This window comes from Parus major, chromosome 2 (assembly GCF_001522545.3).
Source record: "Parus major isolate Abel chromosome 2, Parus_major1.1, whole genome shotgun sequence".
Classification (NCBI taxonomy): Eukaryota; Metazoa; Chordata; class Aves; order Passeriformes; family Paridae; genus Parus; species Parus major.
In genome coordinates this window covers 115,083,250-115,107,422 of record NC_031769.1, presented here as the reverse complement: position 1 = coordinate 115,107,422, position 24,173 = coordinate 115,083,250, and the positions used below count along the sequence as shown (strand labels likewise).

General features: G+C 35.3%; 1 protein-coding gene across 16 annotated transcripts in view; it reads left to right on the top strand.

Annotated features, from left to right (window-relative positions):
- The window catches only part of ASPH (aspartate beta-hydroxylase), a 112,120-nt gene that overhangs the window by 55,679 nt on the left and 32,268 nt on the right, over positions 1-24,173 (top strand). For all 16 annotated transcript variants that reach the window (XM_019005602.2, XM_019005598.2, XM_019005596.2 and 13 more), the window contains 4 exons: positions 5,673-5,714; positions 18,220-18,308; positions 20,089-20,175; positions 23,214-23,364. In XM_019005602.2, coding sequence (XP_018861147.1) covers positions 5,673-5,714; positions 18,220-18,308; positions 20,089-20,175; positions 23,214-23,364 — 369 coding nt within the window. The remainder of the gene's footprint in view (positions 1-5,672; positions 5,715-18,219; positions 18,309-20,088; positions 20,176-23,213; positions 23,365-24,173) is intronic.

The following is a 24,173-nucleotide window of genomic DNA, read 5'->3' as shown; positions in this document are numbered from 1 at the left end:
CTTTGACTTCAATATATAAAACCGAAAAGCAAACCAACACAAAAAACCAAAACCTAAATGTTTAAATGGATTTGTGGCATGGCCTAGATATCCTTTACGAAGTAAATAAAGTGCCGTATGGTAATATAAAATTTACTGCCTAGAAAAATATTTTGAAGTTTGTTTCCCACCTTATACAGCAACTTTGTGTAGATTTACTAAGGTAGCTCTTAGAAATCAGAGCTTTTTCATATGCACTAGTCTGATACAAAGTTGCATTTTTTAGCATTTAAGATTTTTTTTGTTGTTGTTTTAGAGGAAGTTGTGTTTTGGTTGGTCCTCTAATATAGATTTCCCCTTATTTTTTCAGATACTTAAAGCTTCAAAAGAAAAGTCCCTACAACAGGAGGACCAGTCCTAACCATACGCTACAAAAGGGGAGCAGATGGTTGTAATAGACCTTATGATGTAATTACCAAGCAGTTCAGGGTTTGGGAAATGAACACTAAGATGTTGTAAATGGGTTTTAGCCAACTGTCATTTTAGTAAGCATTTTTAACACTTGGATGTTTAGTTTACATTCCTGTCTGATATTTTTTTCCCTTGGTCAAGTTTAGTGAATTCATTATTTTTCTTCTGTGTTTGTGACAGAGTTACAACTTAGAGCTGCATTTCATGTACTGTTTAAGCAATTGTTAATATTCTATTTATAACATAGCAGCAAGTACATTTTTTTCAGATTTTAATATATATCTTTTGTTGTGGATTCATACAGTATGTACAGAGCAGTTTGGTCAAATGAAACATACGATGTTATGAATTTTGAAATATTTCATAACTGCTGATATAGCATACAGCCTAATTGCATTTTATTAAAAAACACTAATCAGGCACACACTATGCAGTGAAGTTTGACTTATTGACTTATATCTCTTTGCACTGATGTTATGTCAACAGTTAACTACATGAATTTCAGGTGATTTTTAAAATACCCTAACAAGGAATAAAATGTGTGTTTAATTCATACTAGTGAAAGGCCAAATTACAATATTATAGTTTTCAAAAACTCTTTATGTCTGAATTAGCACTTTTTATTTATGCTCATCTGATTTTTCAAGCAAAAATGTCTAGAGACTAGATGCTAGCCTGACAGGGAGTCAGTGGAGATTGCAACAAGACTGGCTGGAATCAGGTTTAATTTGGTAAAATTATTCTATTTTGGTTTGCCTACCAATATAATGATCTCAGAGCTGGCTTTAATAAGCTTTATATTCAGTAAAGTATTTTAAAAGTAAAATTTGTATGAACACTTGATTTGCAAATTTTATTTTAAAAAAATGCTTTGGAAATTCAACCTTAAGAAAAAGACAATGTCAAAATTTAAGACCTACAGTTATGAATGCTCTTAAAAATGGTACATCTGAAATTTAGGTACTGTGAGTGATTTTGAATTTTAATATAACAGGTGTCTTTCTACCTGTTCTGTGCTGCTGTTCCACAATTACGAAGACATATTTTATTCTTTAATATTTTGCATGTGTTCCTTTTTGGCTCAGGAATAATTGCTGTGATTTGAGGAATTTGCCAAGCCTGTTATAAGAGCTTAGGAGAAATAAAGATAAATTCATAAAAAGAAAAATCAATTTGGTAACCCTAACAGTTGGTTGCCTTTTGGTTTACAGGGAGACCTTCAATTTCTGTAAAGCTGTTTTGAGGTCAGGGTTTTAGATGCTTATATTTGTAGTGAAAGGGGCATCCTATATGCTTGCCCTTTTTTTGGGTTTGGGATGTCAGTAAGACTCCACATGAGTGTTACAGCTGATCGACAAATACAGATGTCCCAAAGTGATTTCTTTAGATTTTTCAGGAAAGCAATAATACTCTTAGACTGTGATGTGTTTTGGGATGGGATATTCTAGTAAAATTACCTGTGATTGTGAATTGCAGAGCAATAATTTTTACAAAGCCATATTTTGTGAGGAATCATGGGAATTATTTTAGAATGGTGAATGGAGGACTTTTTATATAACAGTGGCAGCCTATTTGTAGAATTCTGGGACTGTGAGAGTATATTATGCTGTGATTGAATTTTAAGTATTTTGTAACTGGGTATGTGATTTTACGTGCTTCATGTTTACAAAAATATGCCAAGCTGAGCAAGGTCAAGTGGACTATTAAAAATATGTATATTTAATCCATTTTAATGTTTGGCTGCAATAAAACACAGAAGAATATCTTTGTCTTTCTAGTGTCATTATTTATTCCCAAATGTATTAGATATTAGCTGTAGGGATAAATATTTTACTTGGCCACTAATTAATACTATTTTTTTAATTGTGAATTTGAGTATTAGAAATATATTTGAAAGTATTGTTTACAAGGAGGAAGCAGCAAATAAAATAGTTTTATCTCTGGCTGCTGTTACGTGAAGAAAATGGGCAGTATGCTAAGGTCTGTGTCTTCTATAATTGTGTTGTGATTGTCCTTTTGGACTATTAAGATTCTGCAACCAGTTAGGCCAGAATTTTTTTTCAAGAAACATAATTTCTGTTTGTAATTTATAATGGATGAGATAGCACTTCTTAACAAACACAAATGTCTGGGGAAAGTGATATATCTGCTTTGCATACAGAATATGGTTATGGTCCTTAGTTTAAATAAGGAATCTAGTAAGGTCCATGAACTTCTGTGAAAGCAAAAATCTCCCTTGGCCTTTTCAGTTTTCAAACACCTCCATAGCTTTAATGATCTGGTATTGCTGAATAGTAGATTAAGAAAAAGATTACATTTTCTTTATATTTTCACATTGCTACATAGCCTTTTGTTATATGTCAGTGAATCTTTGAAATCTTTGATTTAATTGCTTTGTTGCTTTTTTTTGGAAATCACAGGAAGAAATACCAGTAAGCAAGGAGTAGAATACTAAAGTTGTATTTTAATACTGCCAATTTACTACAACTGAAGTGACTTTCTAATATTCTCTGTAATTAAAAAGGTACCATATCATGACACTTCTTTCTAAGAAGAAAATGGCTGAGATCTGATATAGGAAAGATACTGAAAAATGTAATGATTTTACTGAACATCATTTGTAATTTTATGTGTTTTAGAAATTACATATCTGTAAATAGGTTGTATTGTGCATTTATAGTGTTGATTGAGATTCATGTAAAGTCTACAAGGTCTGAAACACATTTTTAATTGTGTGTTGTGTCATTCTTATATGCCATCAAACATTTAGTTGTATTGTAATATGAAAAATAAATTTATTCTTCCTGGTAGAAACCTTCTGGAGAATCCCTGGTGCATTCGTTATATAGTGATAGCAGTCCTAGCCTATAGAGATTAGCTAAAGCTGTTTTGTCAGTGATTTTCATCTTCAATCATTTTGCTGGAAATTAAGACATTGAGTAAAGGATGGGAGTGGTTTGAAAAACAAAGATTTGTTTGTTTGTTTGCTTGAGCTACACTTGGTTTTAGTTGATGAAAAAGTAATCTCAAGATTTATTAACACGTCACTGTCTTTGAGAGAGCACATTTTTAGGCCTTTGCCAGAAATAGCATAATTAAAACCTTTTGCACCACTGAAATATGCTAGGGATCAGTGTGAAAGGAACAAAGCAATATGTGCTGAATATGATGCTGAAGTGAATTCTTAGCCAAGTGTGAATTCTTAGCTTCAGAGCTAACAAGATCAAGTTGTGATGAATTTCAAAAGCAGCTACCTAGAAGGAGAAGTGGGAGTATTTAAAGATCATTGGAGAGGCTTTGGTGAAGTGAATGGCAACTGATTTAGTTGCCATTTAGAATGTTTAGTATACAGGCTGAAAATAGTCTGAGAGTTTGGAGAACTGATCGTAGTACATAAGTAGGTGTAGAGAGCTGTAGGTTATATCTTGCATGAGTCACAGGAATACAGAAATGTGAAGCCAGACAATACATGGGAGATAAGAGCAGGCTTTAGAGTGAGGAGGTCATACATTGTTCTTCCAGTGATGGCAAAGAAGTTGCAGAAGTAACATGAATATCCAAGATGTGTAGAGGCAGGTTATCCAGTGACCTAGAATGAAGTAGAGAGGAGAGGCCGGGTGAGAATCTCAAGTGTTGCTGATAAAAGAGAGGATACATGGAAAATGGGGGCTGACTAGCATGATGTATTATGGTAATGGGAGGTGGTAAAAATAGAAATATGAGTATATAAACTGGTTTGTGTGAAAACTGTAAAACTAAACTATTATTTAATCTGGGGCTGAATCCTTTTAATGGAGTGCTTTGGATGACGTACAACCATTTTATTGATTGTGTCATATGTGCTAAAAAAATACAGAAGCCAGAGTTTTAGAAAATACTGCACAATGCTTTTATTAATATACTGCTACAGTAATAATTGTCCCTAGTATGTAATTGACTCTATAGATCTTTTGTCATTTCTTACAATTCAATTCACAGTCTAGATCTCATGATGTAATTGAAGAGGTGAATGACTTTCAATGTGATCATATTTATTTAATTCACCATATAATCAAGTTAATGCTCATTCTGCCTTGTACTGAATATAAATTAGAGTTATAGTGTCCATACATTCTGGAATAGCAGTTGTCAGCCAGTAGTAAAGGGTGAAATTAGAGTGTTAAAAAATTTGGTTTCATCTGTGTGCATTATCCAGTTTCTTCATGAAAGACTGCAGTATTTTCCTGCATTTTTAAATGTCATATTCACACTATAATGCTTCTGAGCAGTCAGTTTAAAAAACAGTAAAATCTGAGTATTCAGACAAGGTGTCTCTAAATTACTTGGAAATTAAAGAAAATGGATTTTTATGTATAAGAATACCTCAAAATTAAACAGTACATATTAAGGGGGACAGTGACTAGCTAAAAAGGCAACAGACCTCTCTGTTTAGTGTTCTCTAAGTTTCTTAGGATAAAATATTGGAAGCTTATTTGGAAAAAAATTGAATTGGAAACAGAATAATAGAATTGTGAGGCAAGATGCTTTATATGTTATAGAGTAGGGCAGGATCAAAAAGTGTTCAGGGGTGGGAAAAAGATCTTTATGTATCTGCCACCTTCATGAAATCCACATAAATTATTTTTGTCCAGGATTTACTTTGCCTTTGCTACAGACCATCTTAATGCTTACTTAATATCTACCTCTGCAGTCAGATGTTTGCAAAAACACCTGTTACGTTATTTTAAAAACTGAAAAAAGACAAAAGCTTCCAGGTGCCCAAGTGACTTCTAAAAATGAGACTTAAGTTCCCAATTGATTTTGTTTTTCACATTTTAACCAAATGTATGCATTAAACTAATATTTCCAATAGATTTTAATTAGTGAACAGATTTTCTTTCTTGCAAAGTAGCTTGCATAATTATACATTTTATATTTATATAAAATTATACATTTTAAGTGTATATCAACAAAATTTATTAATATCTAGAGGAGAAATTCTGTGAAATGTTTTGTGATGGAAGCAATATTGTAATATTTGAAGCATCTGCATGGAAAGAGACCTTTTAGGTAACTATATAGTTCAGAAAATAATCTGTAGTTATTTAAAAAAAAAAATTAAACAGAAAGTCCAGTTGATTCAATTATGTTTTGAGTATAAATTGTAATTTTCTTGTATCTCTTACTGTAAAATGTTAACATAATAAATTTGTTTCAATAAAATTATATTTTTAATGTTCTAGGGAAAAGTGAAAAAGAAACTGAACAAGACAAAACAGAAAAAGGTAAGTCTGAAAGTAACATTTTGTTTGGAAATTCAAAACCATGCTTTCTGGGAAGATTGATTTACATCAAATTAAAGTGTTGTGAAGCTTCACTCCTGTACATCTTATGTAGATAAACTGCAGTTGAATAAACATCCAGAGAGCATGTACTTTTACAGATAAACACTTGGTTGTTTCCAAGGCTGGCATACATCCATGTGCACCAATCAATCTTACCTGGTCACAGAATGGAATGATTGAATAATTGAATTGTAATGATTTAGGTTAGAAAAGACTTTTAAGGTCATCAAATCCAACTCATAACCTAGCATTGAGCCATGTCCCTAAGTCACACATCTTTTAAATACCACCAAGACAGCCTGGCAACCCTTTCAGTGAAAAAATTTTTCCTAATGTCCAATCTGAACCTGTCCAGGAGCAGCTTGAGGCCATGGCCTCTTGTTCTGTCCCCTGTTACCTGGGGAAAGAGACCAACCTGCACCTCACTACAACCTCCTTTCAGGGCACCGTAGAGAGCAATAAGGTTCCTCCTAAGCCTCCTTTTCTCCAGGCTAAATGCCCCCAAACACTCCCAGCTGCCTCATCAGATTTGTGCTTCAGACCCTTCCCCAGCTCCGTTGCCCTTCTATGGACACACTCCACCACCCCAATGTCTATCTTGTAGTGGGGCACAAAACTGACCCCAGGATTTGGGTGCAGCCTCCCAAGTGCCGAATACAGGGGACAATCACTGCCTTGCTCCTGCTGGCCACACCACTGCTGATACTTGCAGGATGCCACCTGGGCACAGGGTGACTCTTGTTTCAGCCAGCTGTTGACCAGCACCCCTGGCTGCTTTTCCCAAGGGCAGCTTTCCAGCCACTCTGCCCCAAGCCTGTAGCATTGCACTGAATCATGAGATGGTTGTGACAACTTCTGCTATTTAGGACTAAAATGTTCAGTATCATACTCTTAGTTTAGTATTCTGGAGGTTGGAGTTCCACCAAGTTCCTTCTGCATCTGAGGGCAAGAGGCAATGTGGGCTACTTGGCCCCTGGAACTGGGTTCAGCACTGCCAGCTGTGCTAAGTGTGAAGAGACAGGTGACATGCAAATCAGTCCATGTCAACAGCATGATTGCCTAGTCTGTCTTATGTTAGGTAGGAAGGTGCAGAGACAGTAGAGGGAAAAGAAGTGAGATTTTGCTGAAGAGCACTGTGAATCTGCTCTGCCTACAATGATACTTGTTCTGGCCCCATGTGTTCCCTGTCACTGCACAAAGTTTGCAAAACCTCCTTCACTGGGGTCATGGCTGGTTGCTGACAATACCCAGAAACCTCAGGGCCTGTGCCAAGGGATTCACTAGCTCTACTCCTTTTTCATTGTTTCCATTTTCTGTCTGGCTGTTATTTTATATTTGAGTACTTAGGAGTGCTGCTTTTCCAACATTTTGGTATGGTTTATTTGGTTTTGTTTTGTATATTGGTATTTTAAATATAAGTTTCTAGGTCTGGCAAACTTCAAACATTTTATTTAAGTACTAAATATGTCACATGTAAGCATTACATATAAAAAGTAAAAAAAAAAACCAACCAAAACATCTTGGAAAGCTTGGCAATTATGCCTACCATTTCCATTATTGGCAGGGTGTATCTTACTGCAATGGATTTACATATTTGATAGTAGGAAAAAACTCACCATTATGTGCTACTTTTACTGAATAATATACTGAATATTATACTTAGAACAGTATAATAAAATGACATACAAGAGCCATCTAGCATGGGTAAAAAGCAGTCAGAGAGAAAAATGCCACCTTGTGTAAGAAACTTAACTATTATGCGACGTTACTCATCAAAACCTGTACAAGAACTTTTGGCCATGAAAGTATGACAAAGTGGAGCTACTTTCCTTTTTTGTGCTTTGTGGTTTTGTTTTGTTCTAAACAGCAATTAAATAAATGTCACTGCAGATTACAGGATTTCTATAAGGTAGAAAAAGGGATAGCTTTGTTTTCCAGGTTAAATTGATAGGATTTTTCATCCTACCAGGAAAAACAACTCTGCAGCTTTTTAAATTAACTTTGTTTGTAGCTACACTGCTTGTGTGATTTTCATACAAGTTGAATTTTGTTGAACTTTTTTCATAGTTTGAACTGTTTCAAGTTTCCACTTTCAATAAAAGTGGCTAGCTAAAGATGTCCTAGTCACAGGAAGTGGTATAAAGTACTATTGATTTTGTTTATTTTAAATTACCATAATAACATGCAGCAATAAATTGATGAGAGTTGAATTAAAAAATATATTATACTGTAACTGGTATATGTAGGAAACTTGGAAACCTAAGGAGTTGGGAGTTTGAAACTCCATGTTTGGTTTGGGTTTAGGGTTTGCTTCTGATTCTGAGAGTACATTCTGATGTGGAAGTCTGCATTTGTTTTGTGGTACTTGGCCATACAAGCTCCAAAGAGCCTTCTGTGCAGAAAGTATTTAGAACTTTGAGCAGCTCTTACAACATCATTATTTTTTACTGTGTCAGCCTTCATAGTACTAGGTTAGCAAGGTGTCCTAATGGTTATGTAAATTTCAGTATTCAACAGTAATTTCATCAAGTTTATTAAGTCTTACTGAAAATTCTTTGATATTAACAAAATCCCCCTCTGGAAAGTCCTCTAAAGAAACAAAAATGAAAATAAACTTGTTTCTAACATAGAGTTGCTTCAAGGTTTCTCTGTTATATTTGAGTTGTATTCTTCATCTTCTCCACAAGAATGTCATCAGACTTTATATTTAAACAAGTAATTGAAATGGGATGAGTATTCCAGGTGAATCTGAGTAATAACTCTTAAAAGGGTTTCACAAATAGTGCAATGAAGGACATACATGCCACATCCATAAGGTGTCTTTCCATCTAAGGTGGTCAGTTGTTTTTCATCACATAGACAAAAAAAAACAATTAATAATTTTAAGTAAGAAGCCTAATTTTTCTGCTTCTATTGGACATATATTAAATATTCATTTACGCTGGTGAACAGATATAAAAGCTGAAAAAATAATTCTCACGTATGAACATGTTTGTTTCATACAGTGAACTTCAGCATAGGTGTTATAATAAGAAGTAATTATTTTCCCTTTTCAAAACTGATAAAGCTTGACTTTAAAGTAAAAATGAGTGCTGTTTGGCTCGAAAACTCAGTTGCATTGTATTAGGGAGAGAAGTACACATAAGGCAGGCTTAGGACAATGTCATTCCACAAGTGGCCCTGCCACCTGCTATCATTTTGATAACAGGTCAGCATTCACCACTATTTACTCTAGGTATTTACCATTGAAGATATGTAGGGTTCCACTGTGATATTAGTAGAGATCTAATCTGAGGAAGGTAAAGTGCTGTTCTTCTGACTAAATGCAGGGATTTGGTGCAGAGTAAGTTCAGTTATCCCCTAAATTCCATTGGGAACCTTCACCAGAGTTCTGTTGTCAGGAGAAAGAGCTTGCATGGTTAGCTCACCTCCAGTGTTGTCTCCTCAAGTTTGGTGGACTGAGTTCCACCCTTGCAAGCTCTACTTATAAGAATACACTGAGTACCTATTGATTTGTAAAATTGATACAGGCTACAATTAAATTTCTAAACTGTGTGTGAGAATGATATGTGGTCTATGTACAGAACGATCAACACAGAAGTGTAGCTGTCGAAGTCCAAAACTGCTATATAATGCCATTCTGAACTAAATATATAGGACATTAGAATATTACAGTGTATTTTTGAATAGAAAGTCAATGCAGAAATTTCTTTCTGGTTTTGTCAAAGGATTGCTTGAGTCCAGCCTTTGAGTGAAGCCAAAAGTCTTAATGGTGAAAGAGAGGTGAATACATGAAAAACCAAAATTATTCTGCTGTTATTCCTTATGATCAACGTCTAACCAACCAACCAACAATAATTTCATATGAAAAGCCCTGTAGAATACTTTTTACTACAAGGGAAATTGTTCTGGAATAACTGCAGCTAAAGATTTATTATAGTCATTAGATTGCAGCTTTATTAGTCCCTAAAATGCCTCAGTTTTTATTGTCTGATTACTTCCCCAGAAAAGTTGATTATAGTGGTTTTGTTTGTCCTACCAATACAGTTTAGAAAGATCTTTTAATTATTGTAGTGCTCCTTGCTTTAAATTTCCTAGATGAAGTTTACTTGATTTTATACCTTCTAAGTTATCATCTATAGAAGCCCATAAAACAAGTAGACAACTTACACTCTCTGTATCTCACCTAATGAGCTTCCCAAACAACAGGACAATGTCAGTTTTTCATCATCACATTCTCATTCAAGTGCCCACTGAGAGGCAGCACAATTTCCAAAACTAATTTGGGTAATGATATGGGGCTAGTATCATGAGGGAGGACAATTACTTGAGCAAATTTTGAATTCCAAGTCTACTAATATATGTGTATGTTCTTCAGAACATAATTGAAACTTTGAACAGGGAAGATTGGTGGTGGATGGCAAAGGGAATTAGTAAAACAAGAGGTTGTGAAATTAGTTGGAAAACACTACAGACCATGAGATCAGTATCTACTTGTCATTGTCCCACACTCAGAAGTTGCCAAGGGCATTATTATTGAATTTGTATCACAGCAGGGATGGGAGGGTGTTTATTAAACAAAGCCTATGCTGCTCTCCTGGAAATTGCTTCCTTAGTTCTTCAAAGTTTAAGACAGAGAACTGACAGGAGGAGCCTTTGCTGCAAGTGACTTGCAAGACTGCATCACATGAAGGGGTTTTTGTTTCAGATTAGCTTTAGAGATGGCATAACATAAGGAGACATAACTATATAGTTATAGCCTCTACAATTAAATAATTATAACTTATATCAAAACTTTATTTAAGACCCAAATCATAAAATTATAGAACAGTTTGGGTTGGAAAGGACCTTGAAAGGCCATTTTGTCCAACCCCTGCACTGAGGTAATTTAATTTTCTGCCAAGTGGTAAGCACAACATACAGTCAGTGGAGCAGGATTGTTCCAGTGTACTTTTCAAATCAGAAACTGAGGGCCATGTGTCCTCAAGGTGGCTGTAAAGACCAGCCTTTATCTTGAATCACTTATACCTTATAAAGTAATTAAAACCAGGTTCCTAACTCCTCTGTTTTGCATGTGAGGAATAGCAGCTGTAAGATCAAGGAAGGCACCAGGAATGCTCCCTTGACATTATAATGACAATATGAATGAATCAATAAGTGAATAAAAAAAATCTAATTTACAAGAACCAAGCCACCTTTACAAGATGATTTGCTAGATAGGGAGTAGTGACTTTCCATCCTCATGTTTCCTCCCCTCAGTCCACAGAGAGATTGCAATGTTACCATCTTGCCGTTTCTGAGGAACTAGAAATTTCATTAAAGACAAGTTAAATGAGAAATACTTATGCTAGTATGTAATATGGACTCTCATAATCACAGAGCAAGCCCAACTGACTGTAAATCTTACAGCATTAGTTTCCAAAAACAAGCCAGACTCTTTATCCTGTGTGGAAGGCAACCTTCCCCCCAAAACTCCAAGTCAGACCAGCCAGGCTGTCAGTCAATGCTCTTGGTGTACAGATCAGGTTCAAAATGTCAGCTCCAGCACTGCAGGTAAGCCTGTCCTCCCACACCACCGATTTTTCTAGGCTTCAAACGTAAGAAAGCAAGCAGAAGGCTTAGGAAGGGAATCATTAGTACTGAGAGCAAGAGGGAAGAGGAGAAAAGGGCAACAAGTGGAAAACTGCCTGAGGTAGTCCCAGTTGAGATTTTCTCCTGGCAATGGTTGCACATCAGCTGCCAAGCTCTCTGTTTGTGGTGTCCTTCCTTGCATGTCTGTTGGGTCAGAATAAAACCACAGAACTGGAAAATATCTGCTCCCAATAATTTACAAGGCACAGGAGTGAGAGATGATTTGTCTTAAGTGTATGGAAGTGCATACTGGTTTTTAGATATGAACACTAATTGTTCTGGAAGTGTTAATAGCAGCATGATGTCATCTTCTATTTAATTTGCTCAGGAAGAAAACTGTACATGTATCCTTTGATCAGAGACTCAGAGTATGTCAGCAAGTACAAAATGGTTCATGCTATGTCTTGTGGTAAAGATACCCCATCTTTTAAATTATCTTTTCAGGAAACAAGAAGTTGAAGCCTTTACAGTGGAGAAAATACCTTCATCCACTCAAATTTGCTATCTGTTAAAATGCCAAGTGCATGGTGTCTCTCTAGGGTAAAAAAATGTGTTGTGAAAGATAATCATGATAGTATTCAATATTTTTGTCCAATTCTGGCTAATGAGGTTAACTATTTTGATGTACCAGGCTGATACTTAATCAGACAGGTCATCAGTGTTTTTTCTGTTAGGAGAAGAAGCTTTTCCTTAGCTTGGATGATGGTGTTACATTTCAGATGAAAATGTGAAATTGAGAGGTTTCACACACACAACCATTCCCACTTCTCTGGAGGCTAGAGAGGATTCATTTACTTAATTATAAAAGTGGTATTACTAGTTATTTGTGACATTTCTATGAGTTTTTCTCTATTGTTTTGGGATCATATGTAATCAATTTTTTGGCCATGTACTAGTTTTCTCTTTTTTGTTTTCCTAGTTATCCATGTAACTGCCTTAACATAATTGTCTGCTTGGTGTTTTATAAGGATTTCCACCCTTGAGTTCTGCTCAGTTGCACAGGAATTTACAGACATTTGATCAAGTGAGGAAATTAGTCTAGAAATTCTTGAAAGTTTTAAGTTCTTGATTATTATATCTTCAGGCAGCCTTTCACATTAGAAGCTATCAAGAAATATAATTCTGTGAATAAATCAACAGTTTGCAAAATTACTTTTCTGATGCTGTTTGGATAGTTATTTAAGGTAAAAAGTTCTGCTTCAGATGAAGATTTACAAACTTGATTTTTTTAATGTTATTTGTATTTTATTTTTACAGAAAAAGCTAATAAGAGCAGTGGTAATTGAGATTGCTTTCTATCACAAGACAGTGTTTTTAATCACTTATGACTTTTTTAAAATTATGGCACTGAGGTGAAATTTTGCATTGGGAAAAGATTTGGAGCTTCAATATTCTATTGCTGGCATGGGAGGGAGGAATAGGAGGAATCTCTGCTACTGTGATGACTGGCACAGTGAGTTTATGTGGGAGTTTCTTTGGTTGTCAAGTGAGAGAGTGGAAGTTACCTGCATAATTACAGTGTTGGCACTAAAGCACATTGACATATAATAGTCTATTACAGAAATTGTACAACATATGACTAAGTGGGACCCTCAAGCTTACTTTGTCTCTTTAGTTGACTGAAGGCCTTATCAGCTGTGTGCATTTTTCTTGGCAGATGCTCACACATCTTGTTATTGCAAATTTTCAGTAATTAGAATTTCACAACTGCCCTCAGCAACCTGTTCTACTGTGCTTGCTCAGAGACAGTACTCCCAGATGTTCAAGACAAATTTTTTGTTATTGCCATTTTAAGCCTTCTCTTATCCTGTGATGATACAGGAAATAATTTATTATTTTCATATCTGTAGCTATGTTTTACAGAGTAGTGTGTACCTTTCTTTTCATGGCAAACTCTTTATTACTGCCTTTTTGCCCTTTGTTCTTGCTTATCGTTGCTCCCCTCCCCACCCCAGATAAAGGCAAAATTTTTTTTTAACCAATCTTCAAGAGTGATTCAATTATGCTTAATAGTTTAGTTAATTTTCTTTAATTTTGATGTGATTCTCTTGTGGTCAGAAGAGTAGCAGTGTGTTTGTTATCATTCAAAAATAATTTCTCTGTCCCTTGTAGAAGTAAGACTGTCACTGCTTTTGGTGATGACAAGGTGCTTTTTAACATAAAACTAAAACATGCCTGGTATTTTAGTTTTCATATGCCAATACAGTTATATGAAATATTTAATCAAATTTCATTGGATGATATGACAGGCTATTAAGTTTACTGTACATTAATGTAATACATTGTAATACATTGCTATTTCTATTTTTTTAAAAATTCTGTATGTTGGTAAGTGAGATATGAGATTTCTTGTCATCACGGTTAATTGTTTATTCTCCAGGACAAGAACTAGCATAGAGTTTCATATAAGACTTCTTCCCAGCTTGCTGCTTTTTCAGTGGAAACTGTTTTCTCTAAGGAAGTCTTCAGGAATCCTATGACAGCAGTCCTAGATAGAATGCTTATTCTTACATCCAAAGCTATTATTGAAAATCCTCAGTAGTATTCTTGAAAGCCCACAGAATGATACGTAAAAGGATTATTACCATTTTAATGCTCAACCTGATTTGGACTACAAACCAAATGTAAAACCATGTGTGATCATGCATGACTTCAGAGTCATGGTGAAATTTGGCATTGAAGAAAAATTACATGTATTTTCCTCTGAAAACAGATAAGTTAACTTCTTTGTATCATTGAATTTAATATATTGGGTCACATCTGCTAAAGGATTATTGCTCTAGAAGGAGGCAATGGATAATTTATTAAAATACCCCTGCAGGGAGATAGCAGGCTATCTGGTTAATATAGAGGAATGCTTGATGGTTACACTGAAAGCTCCCTGGTGAATCCTTTAACATAGGAATAGAACGGGAGATGAAAATGATTGCTCGTTATATGCTGTTTACTGTGTTATATTGGTGCCTAGCACATGAATAATATTTATGTTAACAGCTCCTTTCCAGCTTTTTATATTGATCTCATGCTGGTCTAGGGCTGATATATAATTGTACTGAAAATAGGAAGATAATACTTTTTTTATATATAATGGAGGGTGGCAAATAGGTTCTTCCAACACATCACCCTAGCTGGATATGAAAGATATTGTATCTTTGTGCCACAGGCTTGTAGGATTTTAACTTACTATTCCTATTTATTCCTTTTTTTTTTTCTGAGCTGTTTCTCATCTCCTTGTAAACTTAAATGAACTGCAGAGAGTGTCCCACAGGCAGTGGGAGTTTCTTGGTGGGTGGGAAAGCTTCTTTCCTTTGCCTCAAAGGAACCTCACTGTTGATATGCTTACTGAGTTTGAAAAGGACCAAATGACTCTGTCTTTCCATGAATGCTGAAAGCTAAAAAGCTGACAAATAGCTGTTCTGTCTCACTGAAATACAGTTCCTGCATAGCTGGCTAACCTTAGATAAAGATGTTTCTTTATCATGCTGTAAGAACTGAGAATTAACATTTTAGTTGCAGTTTATGTTACTTAGAGAACAGAAACTAAACCAAATGTTTGGTGGTGATATCCCATTGGAAGCTCCCCGGATACTGAAGTACAGATACCCAGAGGAACTGACATACCTCAGTTTTCTTGCTAACAACAAAGGACAGTTTCACATGGCAGCTAAGAGCAAAATGAATGAAAAAATCCTCAAGGTCACTTGCTTTCATTGGTTCCTTGGGTTGTTGTTTCTGGGTTCTTCTACTCCCACTGTTAAGCAAGCCAGGCCTTAGAAATAGCAATGGTTTCTTGAAAAACTGAGCTGGCATATTTTTTAAAATGAAAAAAAAAAACAAATGCAAAATCCAACATATATTTTACATGTTATGGGTTGTTATGGGTTGTTCTTTTCAGGCCAAATGACATTATGTGAAGAACTTCTTACCACACCTGTCAGTCACTGTGGACTGAAGGTTTGGGGTGGAGGGATTCTCACACAGCTGTTTCTGTGAATTTTACTGGATTCAAGGGGTGTGAACACCTGGAAGAGAGTCAGAGCTGTGCTCCTTAACCATTATTATCATTAAATGCATGAAAAGGCAGTGAAGACATTGCTTTCCTATGAAATGGAGGATACTAAAGTAAGACAGTGTAAGACAGAGTAAGAGGTCAGTGACAGATTGGAAAGCATTTCTCCTACATCATTTATGGGGAATAAACAAAAGGCATTAAAAACATCTATATTACTAAGAAAAATGCCATGCTTCTCTTTAGTCAGTGCAGTTCATGTTAACTACATTCCTTAAGAGTATTACTGTGTGCTTCAGTATAAATGCTTAATTTCAAATCAGGTTACAATAAAAAACATGGAACTGCTTAGGGAAGCAAATCCAACATATTAAGTTATGCTAGTTGTGAGTGTATCCTGAAAAAGGAGTAAACTCCTCAATGTCAGGCAGTTTTGTTTTAGTTTTTTTTCCTCTTCTTGTATCTAATGCTTTGAAAAGTTACAGTCCCTACTATTAAAAGAGGAATCAACAGACATATAATAATACTAGTGCATTGCTGTTTTAGTACCTTTTGTTTATAAGTCTCAATACATTTTTTTACATTTAAACCTTTATACAACCTTTGTGGAAAAAAAAAAAAATGGAATTTAGTAGGATAGCTTCTGTTCCCTTCCTGCTCCTGAAAAACAATGGCATCTTTGCAACTGTGCATACCAGCACTGCAGAAGAGTTTAAAAAGGTGTAGTGTAAGAAAAACTCCACACAGAGCTGTCTAAGTTCAGCATTGAAAAGGAGAGTAAAATCTTACACAGAAAGAAACAAAAGTAGTCAAGGGTGTTTTTTTCATTCTATGCAGATGTTCAGACTTATGAGATCCTCTAATGACTGGATGGACGTAATACTGGTCTAGCATTGTCCAAGGCATTGGTCTTTGAGGTTTAACACAGACGACATGATTTGTCTGCCTAAAACTCTGTGTAGGATCAGAGTCTCAGAGAGACAGTGTCATTTAATGAATCATGAGCACAGCTTCCAGTAGCATTTGGTGGCTTTTGTTATTCCTGAACAGTGCACCTGAGGGCTTGGGAAGCAGAATAAAATGTGGGTAGTTACTATAATTTGTTATATTGCTTGTTACAATACTTGCTACAGCATTGCAGTAGATGGTGTTAAACTGTAGGATGTTTGATTTAAACTTTACACATACCAATTACAACATTCCCTATTTAAACTTCTACAAAGAAAATAGTAATTTTACTTCTTTTCCTGCTATTAATGAGCCAATTTCCATAGAGGGGGAAAAAGCAGTAATGCACAATTAAAGCAAAAAAGGTGTGCTACTAATTACAGATATACTTAATGAGTAGTTCTATCAGACAATATGTATTTCCTCTACTTGTGTAAGGAAAGGTAGAATCTTTTTTTCTAATGAAGTGCAAGTGCAGAGTTAAGCTGTAGAAAATGTGGAGGAAACCAGTTACCTGCTGTCATATTATTTCAGTAGAGTACTTCCACTTTTTTAACAACTAGTAGATTTAATAACTAGTATACTTGATGTAACCAGGTAGGCATTTAGAATTTACTTACTATGAGGTAATTACTTAGAATTTATTTACTGTGAGGTAAATAGCTGTTTAAATTGACACCAGTTACTTAAATTTGCTTCAAATGCAGTTTACTTTACACAATTTATTTCAAGGCTGATTTGTTACATACTGCTGCTGCTCTACTGCTGTGTGATAGCTTACTAAGCTGTAGAAACTTAATCACTTAAATGGGTCTTAACCCAACATTTCAGTGTTTAATTAATCAGGAAGGTCAAGTACTTAACTTTTTGGATCCCTCCTAACCTGAGTAACTGATTTCTATGAATTCATCTAACCACAAAATTGGTAAGGTTTGAAGAGACCACAGTGGGTCATCTGGTCCAACCTTCCTGCTCAAGCAGGATCATCCTATGGCACATGGTACAGGATTGTGTCCACACAGTTCTTGAATATCTCCAGTGAGGGAGAATCTACAAGATCTCCAGGCAATCTGTTCCAGCTTGGCAAACTGCACAGTAAAGAAGTTCTTCCTCATGTTCAGGTGGAACTTCCCATGCATTACTTTCTGCCTGTTTCCTCTTGTCCTATTGCTTGGCAGCGCCGAGAAGAGCCTGGCTTCTTCCTCGTCACCTACTCTTAAGTTCTTAATATCTTAATATTTATACACATTAATGAGGACCCTTCTCAGTTACCTCTTCTTGAGGCTGAATAGGCCCAGGCCCCTCAGCCTTTTTTCATAAGAGAGATGCTCCCTTGATCATCTTTATTGCCCTCCACTGGACTCACTCCAGGAGCTCCATATCTCTCTTGTCCTGAGGAGCCCAGAGCTGCACACAGTGGTCCAGAGGCAGCCTCAATAATTGCTCTAGACAAAGCAGACATATTCAGTCACACCTTTTGGAAATTACTAGTATGCCCTGATGATCGTGGTTTTCATCATACCATAAATGTGGAAAAATAACAGTTCCCTTTGCTCTTCCACAAAAAAGTGTTGAACCACTTGGGGAAAAAAAAAAAAATCCTTTATTGTCATGTGACAAAAAATGCTTTATTCTAAACTTAACTGCCAAGTTACTCAATTTGAATGTCTGAAGTTTGCTTTTTCATATAGGAATTTTTGGTTCTAATAACTAACAAATCAGTTTCTTTTCAGTGTAATTTGAAACTGCCTTACTTGAAAATTATGCACTTTGCCAGCACACTCCCTAGCTAAGTGTTACCCCAGACAATTGAAATATGAAAAAAGTAATGAACTGTGTGTTTGTTAAATCTTCTAGCTAAAAAGAAGAAGAAGCCAAAGCTCTTAAACAAGTTTGATAAGACCATTAAAGCTGAACTAGATGCTGCAGAAAAACTACGTAAAAAAGTAAGTTTTAAATGTTTCACTCAGGACAGTAGGCAGTGGACAAAAACTGAATAAATTAAAAGCTTGGAAAAAGGGAGAATGAATTTTAGACTACTTTTTGTGAAATTAACTTTGTGAAATATTCAGCGCACATTTGTCCTTCAAGTTTAATTTCTGCTGGATAGTTTATCTTAAATTTTTTAGTTGTAAGCATATGTCTGTTCATTTTTGTTTGCTCACTGTTAACCTTGAAGGTGTGTAGCTTAATGATTGAATTTCTGCTTAAATGGATCACGTGGAACAGGGTAGTTCTGTCCTGTCATTTTGTCCAGTTGATTACTGAAGTCGAGTGCTACCAGAGGAGTTTGTGTGTGTTAACAGGGATCTCTCAGTACGTGTTCTGATGCCTTGTGAGCACATCATTGAAGTAGGTGTTTTTTCTGTTGAGATTCTGTGTCCTGGAAGTTCCTCTGCTGCTGTACAGCTGCTTAGGGGACAAAACAGATGTTCCTGCTTCTCGCCAGGGGCAGCAAGACCTTGATGTTAATCATTCAGTCAGGTTGGGTAGTTCTGAATTTCATAACTTGACCAGGAAAAACAAACAAAAAAAACCCCAAGCTCTTCAGTCATCTCCCCTTATAGCTTCCTATTTTAAACTTTTATTTTAATATTTCAGAAAATAATGCTTTTGCAGAGATGTTCCTTTTCCAGATATGAGATTAAATAGTGAAGGAAGACTGTGGCTGTTAAAAATGAGAGACTTTAAGTCTTTTAAATGTAGTTCTTGTTAAAATTCTGATATGTCTAGAAGACAGTCCTAGCACATAAAGAACAATCACTGATCTTTGCTGTACCCTAGATTTGAGGTGGATAAGCAGTGAGATACACTATTTTCAGTAAAACAAAATAAAAACCAATTTGGTCATTGCAGGTGCAGGATTATTCTTGATTATCAGGACGTACTTTGCAGTTTTGACTTCATCTTGCCATCTATGCAGCCCCAGAGTTCTGGAAGGTCTGTGATGGGACTGAAGAGCTATTGCATAGGGAGCACTAGCCTCTGGCACCCCCTGCAGCAGTTCCTCACTAGAAACCTTCTTTACATGCTAGAATACAAAAAAAAAAAAAAAAAAGGAATTTTCATGCTTCTTATTGCTTAAGCAATTAGTTAACCTGAAATAGGCATAATAGAAACATTTGATGAGCCTGTAGGGTCAGCTGCTTGACTCTTTTCCTGGTCTATTTCTTGGTAAGTTATATAGGAACCAGATGTGTATAATATTTAAAGATAGCAAGGCAGTTGTGTATAATTTATACAGATATAACTTGTATTTATAAAGCTGTAAAGAGGTGGTAGTGGCAGCAAGGTCTATTGCCAATCATTGCCAAGCAGTTCTTAGCACCTCTTTAACAGTGGGGTTGGCTCTTCTCAAGGTCCATCAGGAGAATACCACAGGTACCATTACATTCAGGCTTGTAGTTATGATACAGTTCATCATAAGAGTTATGCAGAGGGAAAATTTCCACCTATGTCTAGAATTTTCTTCCTATTCTCTATCATTTTTGGTCTGAAATTTATTATTAGCCGTAGGATCTTTACTTTTTTATACAGACAGGTTATTTTCACCTTGGCATTTTATCCAGTCAACAAAGGGAAAGTGAATAAAGTATGAAAAACTAAGTTATTAATTTTAACCATGGAAAGTAGATTTATATTGTTTCATAAATAATGACAATTATTTCCTGTATTTTTCAGCATTTTTATTAGATAGAACTGCTGATAAATATCTCTGCTTTTCAGGGAAAAGTTGAAGAAGCTCTAAGGGCCTTTGAAGCATTAGTGAATCAATATCCACAAAGTCCTCGAGCAAGATACGGGAAAGCACAGGTACCTAGGAAAAAAATGATAGGTGTTGAAAAAGTCTAAAATAAACATTTTGTTTTACCAATAGAGTTATAAGCACCAGTTGGAATTAATTTATAAATTTGTGGAGGTTTCCTAGATAAAAAAAGAATCATGTGATCTGTCATATTGTATCTCTTTCAGTCAACTGTCCTTCCCCAATTACCTTGGCAGCTTTTGTGGAACTTCAGTGGGAAGTATTGTAAATAGCAAAAAATAAAGTACATCCTGTAGATCTGAGGAGAACTGTCAGGTGAATGGCAAGAGATAAATACCACGTAATAGCCCAGTGCAGGAACAACAGGCAGAACCTCCCTGTTACACACTATTTGCTGTACCTGGTAAATCAACATATCTGTCAGGGATAAATGCTGCTTTTTGCTCTAGTGGGAATAGAGAAGAGGATTTGGAGTTTTTAGAGAGAAAGAGTTAAAGGATAAAGAACACAAATTCTCAGGCAGTGAGGCTTAATTAGCTTTACTTGTGGAGTGAGTTTGTTTTAGGTGTTTCCCTTCAAAAAAAAAAAAAAAACAAAGCCCAGAAGAGATCAGAAAATAATCTCTGCATTTATTATACTTTTAGACTGTGTTGAGATGTCTCAAAAGGGAATAATCTTTGAATTTTCCTAAATAGTAGGATAATCCTGCTACAATAAAAGACTCCTTGAACTCATGTTAATCAGGATGAACAAAGTGAAGCCCTCACTGCAGGTGTTGGACAATTGATGGGGACCTTGGAGTCATAACCAGTTTCCACTTGGTTAATAATAGTCAGGCTTAAACCAAAGCTGTGATTATCCAAAAATCTATCACACAAGCACTTGATACACAGCAGACCAAATGCTTCAGTGTCCTCTGTGGTAACAGTCTGCTGAACTCTTTGCCTCTTTACATAGGAGACCACTTTGTTCCTACATGTGATGAACTTATCTCTGTTAAGTTACACTTTTAACAGTTACCAGTTTTTACAAATCTACTCACTATATCTAACAGAATATGCTTCCTGCCTCCTCAATGGCTTTAGGGAGAGATCACTGCAGCTAGTTCTGAAATTTATTCTCGTTCAGAATTCCCACCTCAGTGACCCAACTTCCTTTGTCCATTTCTAGCAATTTGTAGTCACTTACTACTACTTTAGCAATCCATGAAAGGTCAATACAGACCAAGATCTGAGGAAATTGTTATATGTGTTTTCTGGGAGTGTGTAAAAACAATAAATTCATTTTTTCTAGCCTCTGAAGGTTCATACTAGTCATCTTACTGAACAGTTATAGAAATATTACCAATGACAATTTTATTGAAGCCAGTATGTGTAAGTTCAAGCTGCTTGAAGGAATAGGAAAACCATTGGCATCAGACAGACAAATTATTAAGATTTGCACTGTAACACAGTATTTTTTTTTTTAAACAGATATTCATACCAACAAAATGCATTTAAATTTGCTATTTCTCATGACTAATTAAAAGTGAAGCTGCAAAGAATAAGGTTAAAGGCTTGAAGGTTAAAGGTGAAGAAGTTCAAGAATTCACCACAGAACTGTACTTCTCCATTTCTTTGAAGCATGAACCAACATTATGTGCTAATTTTGTAGATTAGGTTTTTAATAAGACATGAGGATTGATTTTTTTTTCTGTATCTTTTAATGGCTTTAAAAGGCAACTGTTTTCCAAAAAAATCTGCAAAATATTTCATTATTGATGCGGTTTTCAGAAATATGAGCAATTCTTTATTTGATATCTGAATTACACTTGAACCAGATAAAATTATACTCTACAGAATTTATTAACATCTTTACAGCTGGAAAGAACAAGAGGTTTTTAACCTCCTTATATGATTTCTACTGGTGAAGTTATGCAGATTTTATGCTAACAATTTTTGCTTCTTTGTTATGTATCTTTAATATTATTTGCCCTGCAATTCCTTTGAAAAAAGAGAAATCAATTTCATAGTGATTGTATATCAGAAAAAATAAGTTATTGCTTAAAACTGATTTCTGAATTTGTCTCTGAAAAATGCTTGATGAACTGTTTAGCTGAGTAACCATACTTTTTGGTATTTCCAATACTAAGTTTTAAAGCAACTGAAGGAAAAAATTGAAGGACAGAAGTGCAAAAAAGATTTCAGATACTTGCTATAACATACAGATAACACAGTTGAAGCAATTCCATTTAATTTGTGTCTTTGATGCAACAGTGAATTTAAATAGACCAACAACAGCTTCTGCACCATCATGCTTGTGATACATCTGCCATGGCTCTTGCCTTAAGAAAGAACATAAGCCAATAAATATTGTAGTATTTGAGAAGAATGCATTAAACATGAGAAAATTCATGCATTTATATAAACAATTCAAAGTAAGCCTTTAAAAATTCTGCATTTGAGACAGTCATTTGCAGCTATGGAAGCAAAGTATGAACATGCCTTACCACAGGTGAGATCAGTCATCACTTCTGTTAGATTCATTGAAGCTGTAATTTCGCTGTAGAGAGCTCATATATCCTTTGATCTGCTTCTGAATTTGATGAACAAGTTTAAGTTTTGAAGGAGTTGTAGGGTTCATATTCTAGCAATGCATGCAAGGCAAAAGGCAATTCCTAATTCATTTTGGAAGAAAGAGTGTAAATAAATTTGTCAGAATAGGTGAAAATGTTTGTTGGTGTGTTTTGATTTGTGTATTGCTTCCAGAGTGAGGTTTAGTATACAAATAGTCCATAGACAAAATTCTTCATTTCTTCTGTGTTATTAAAACAGATTGCTTCATCTGTTTTTGAAAGCAGAAATTATGAATTCTACAAATATTAATCAAAAATCTGTGTTAATGAATGTTTTAGGTGCAAATTTTCTCCTACTTCTCCTTTCAAACACTTTGTAGGTAACAAGATTTAATGGTAATTCTAGTGTACTTTCCCATAAAGCACAACCCATAGTCTAACAATTGCACAGTTTGCCTGGTAAGAAAATAGTTGGTTTTAAGATTAACAGATTATTATGTGTTCTAATAATGGTTTTGTTGTTCTTTCTAGTCTGAAGATGACTTAGCTGAGAAAATGAGAAGCAATGAGATGCTGCAACAGGCCATCAACACTTATGATGAGGTGGTTAGTTTGCCAAATGTCCCTTCAGACCTGATAAAACTAAGCTTGAAGCGAGAAGCAGACAGGCAGCAGTTCCTTGGTAAGTTTTGGGGATAGTATAAAAATTACAGCAGTTGTCTGAGCAAGGATTTCAAGACATCACTAAGGATTTTAAAGGGATAATTCTACTGAATTTTTGGTTGAACTTGTCTTCCTAGTATCTTAAATGAAAACCATTTTTACATTATTTAATTTTTTTCCTAGGGAACTAATGTCAATAATTTAGGATAATAGTGCCTGTAGAAAGCTGCAGCAGATGCTGTGAGAAGCTATGATGATAGGTGGTCAAAATTTTTTTTACAAGGAAGAAAGTTTTCTTTTTCAACTGAAGCTGAAGAAAATCAAGAGGAAACGACTGGCATAAGCAGAGTAAACATACTCAGAATAAACTTTCAGTAACCATAGAGAAGAATGGAATTGAACACAGGGAGAACAGCCCCAAGATTTAGGTTTTAGATTCTAGTTTTAGATCTCAATTCTGTGATGTATGAGAAGTGATGATTAGAGTATGAGGCACAATCAAGAGTTCTCTTCCCATGGGTTGGATTTTTAATATCAAGTTGTTTTGATCTCGCTTTTCCTTAGCAAGACCTCATTTAGGAAGTCAAGGATCATACTTAGTTTTGGCACATAAAGCATGACAACCTTCATAATGGAAGTAGACTAGAACTTACTTAGCATTGGAAATTAATTAAGATGAAGTTTATTATTATATGTTTACTTAGTTTTGTCCAGTGCTTTGCTCCAAAGATTAAATAATGTTACTTCTGCACTGTGAAAGGTTCTCCACAAGAGGCTGCCATAACACTGCATGATTGCAGTGATTCTGTGAAATATTCCTGGTACAGC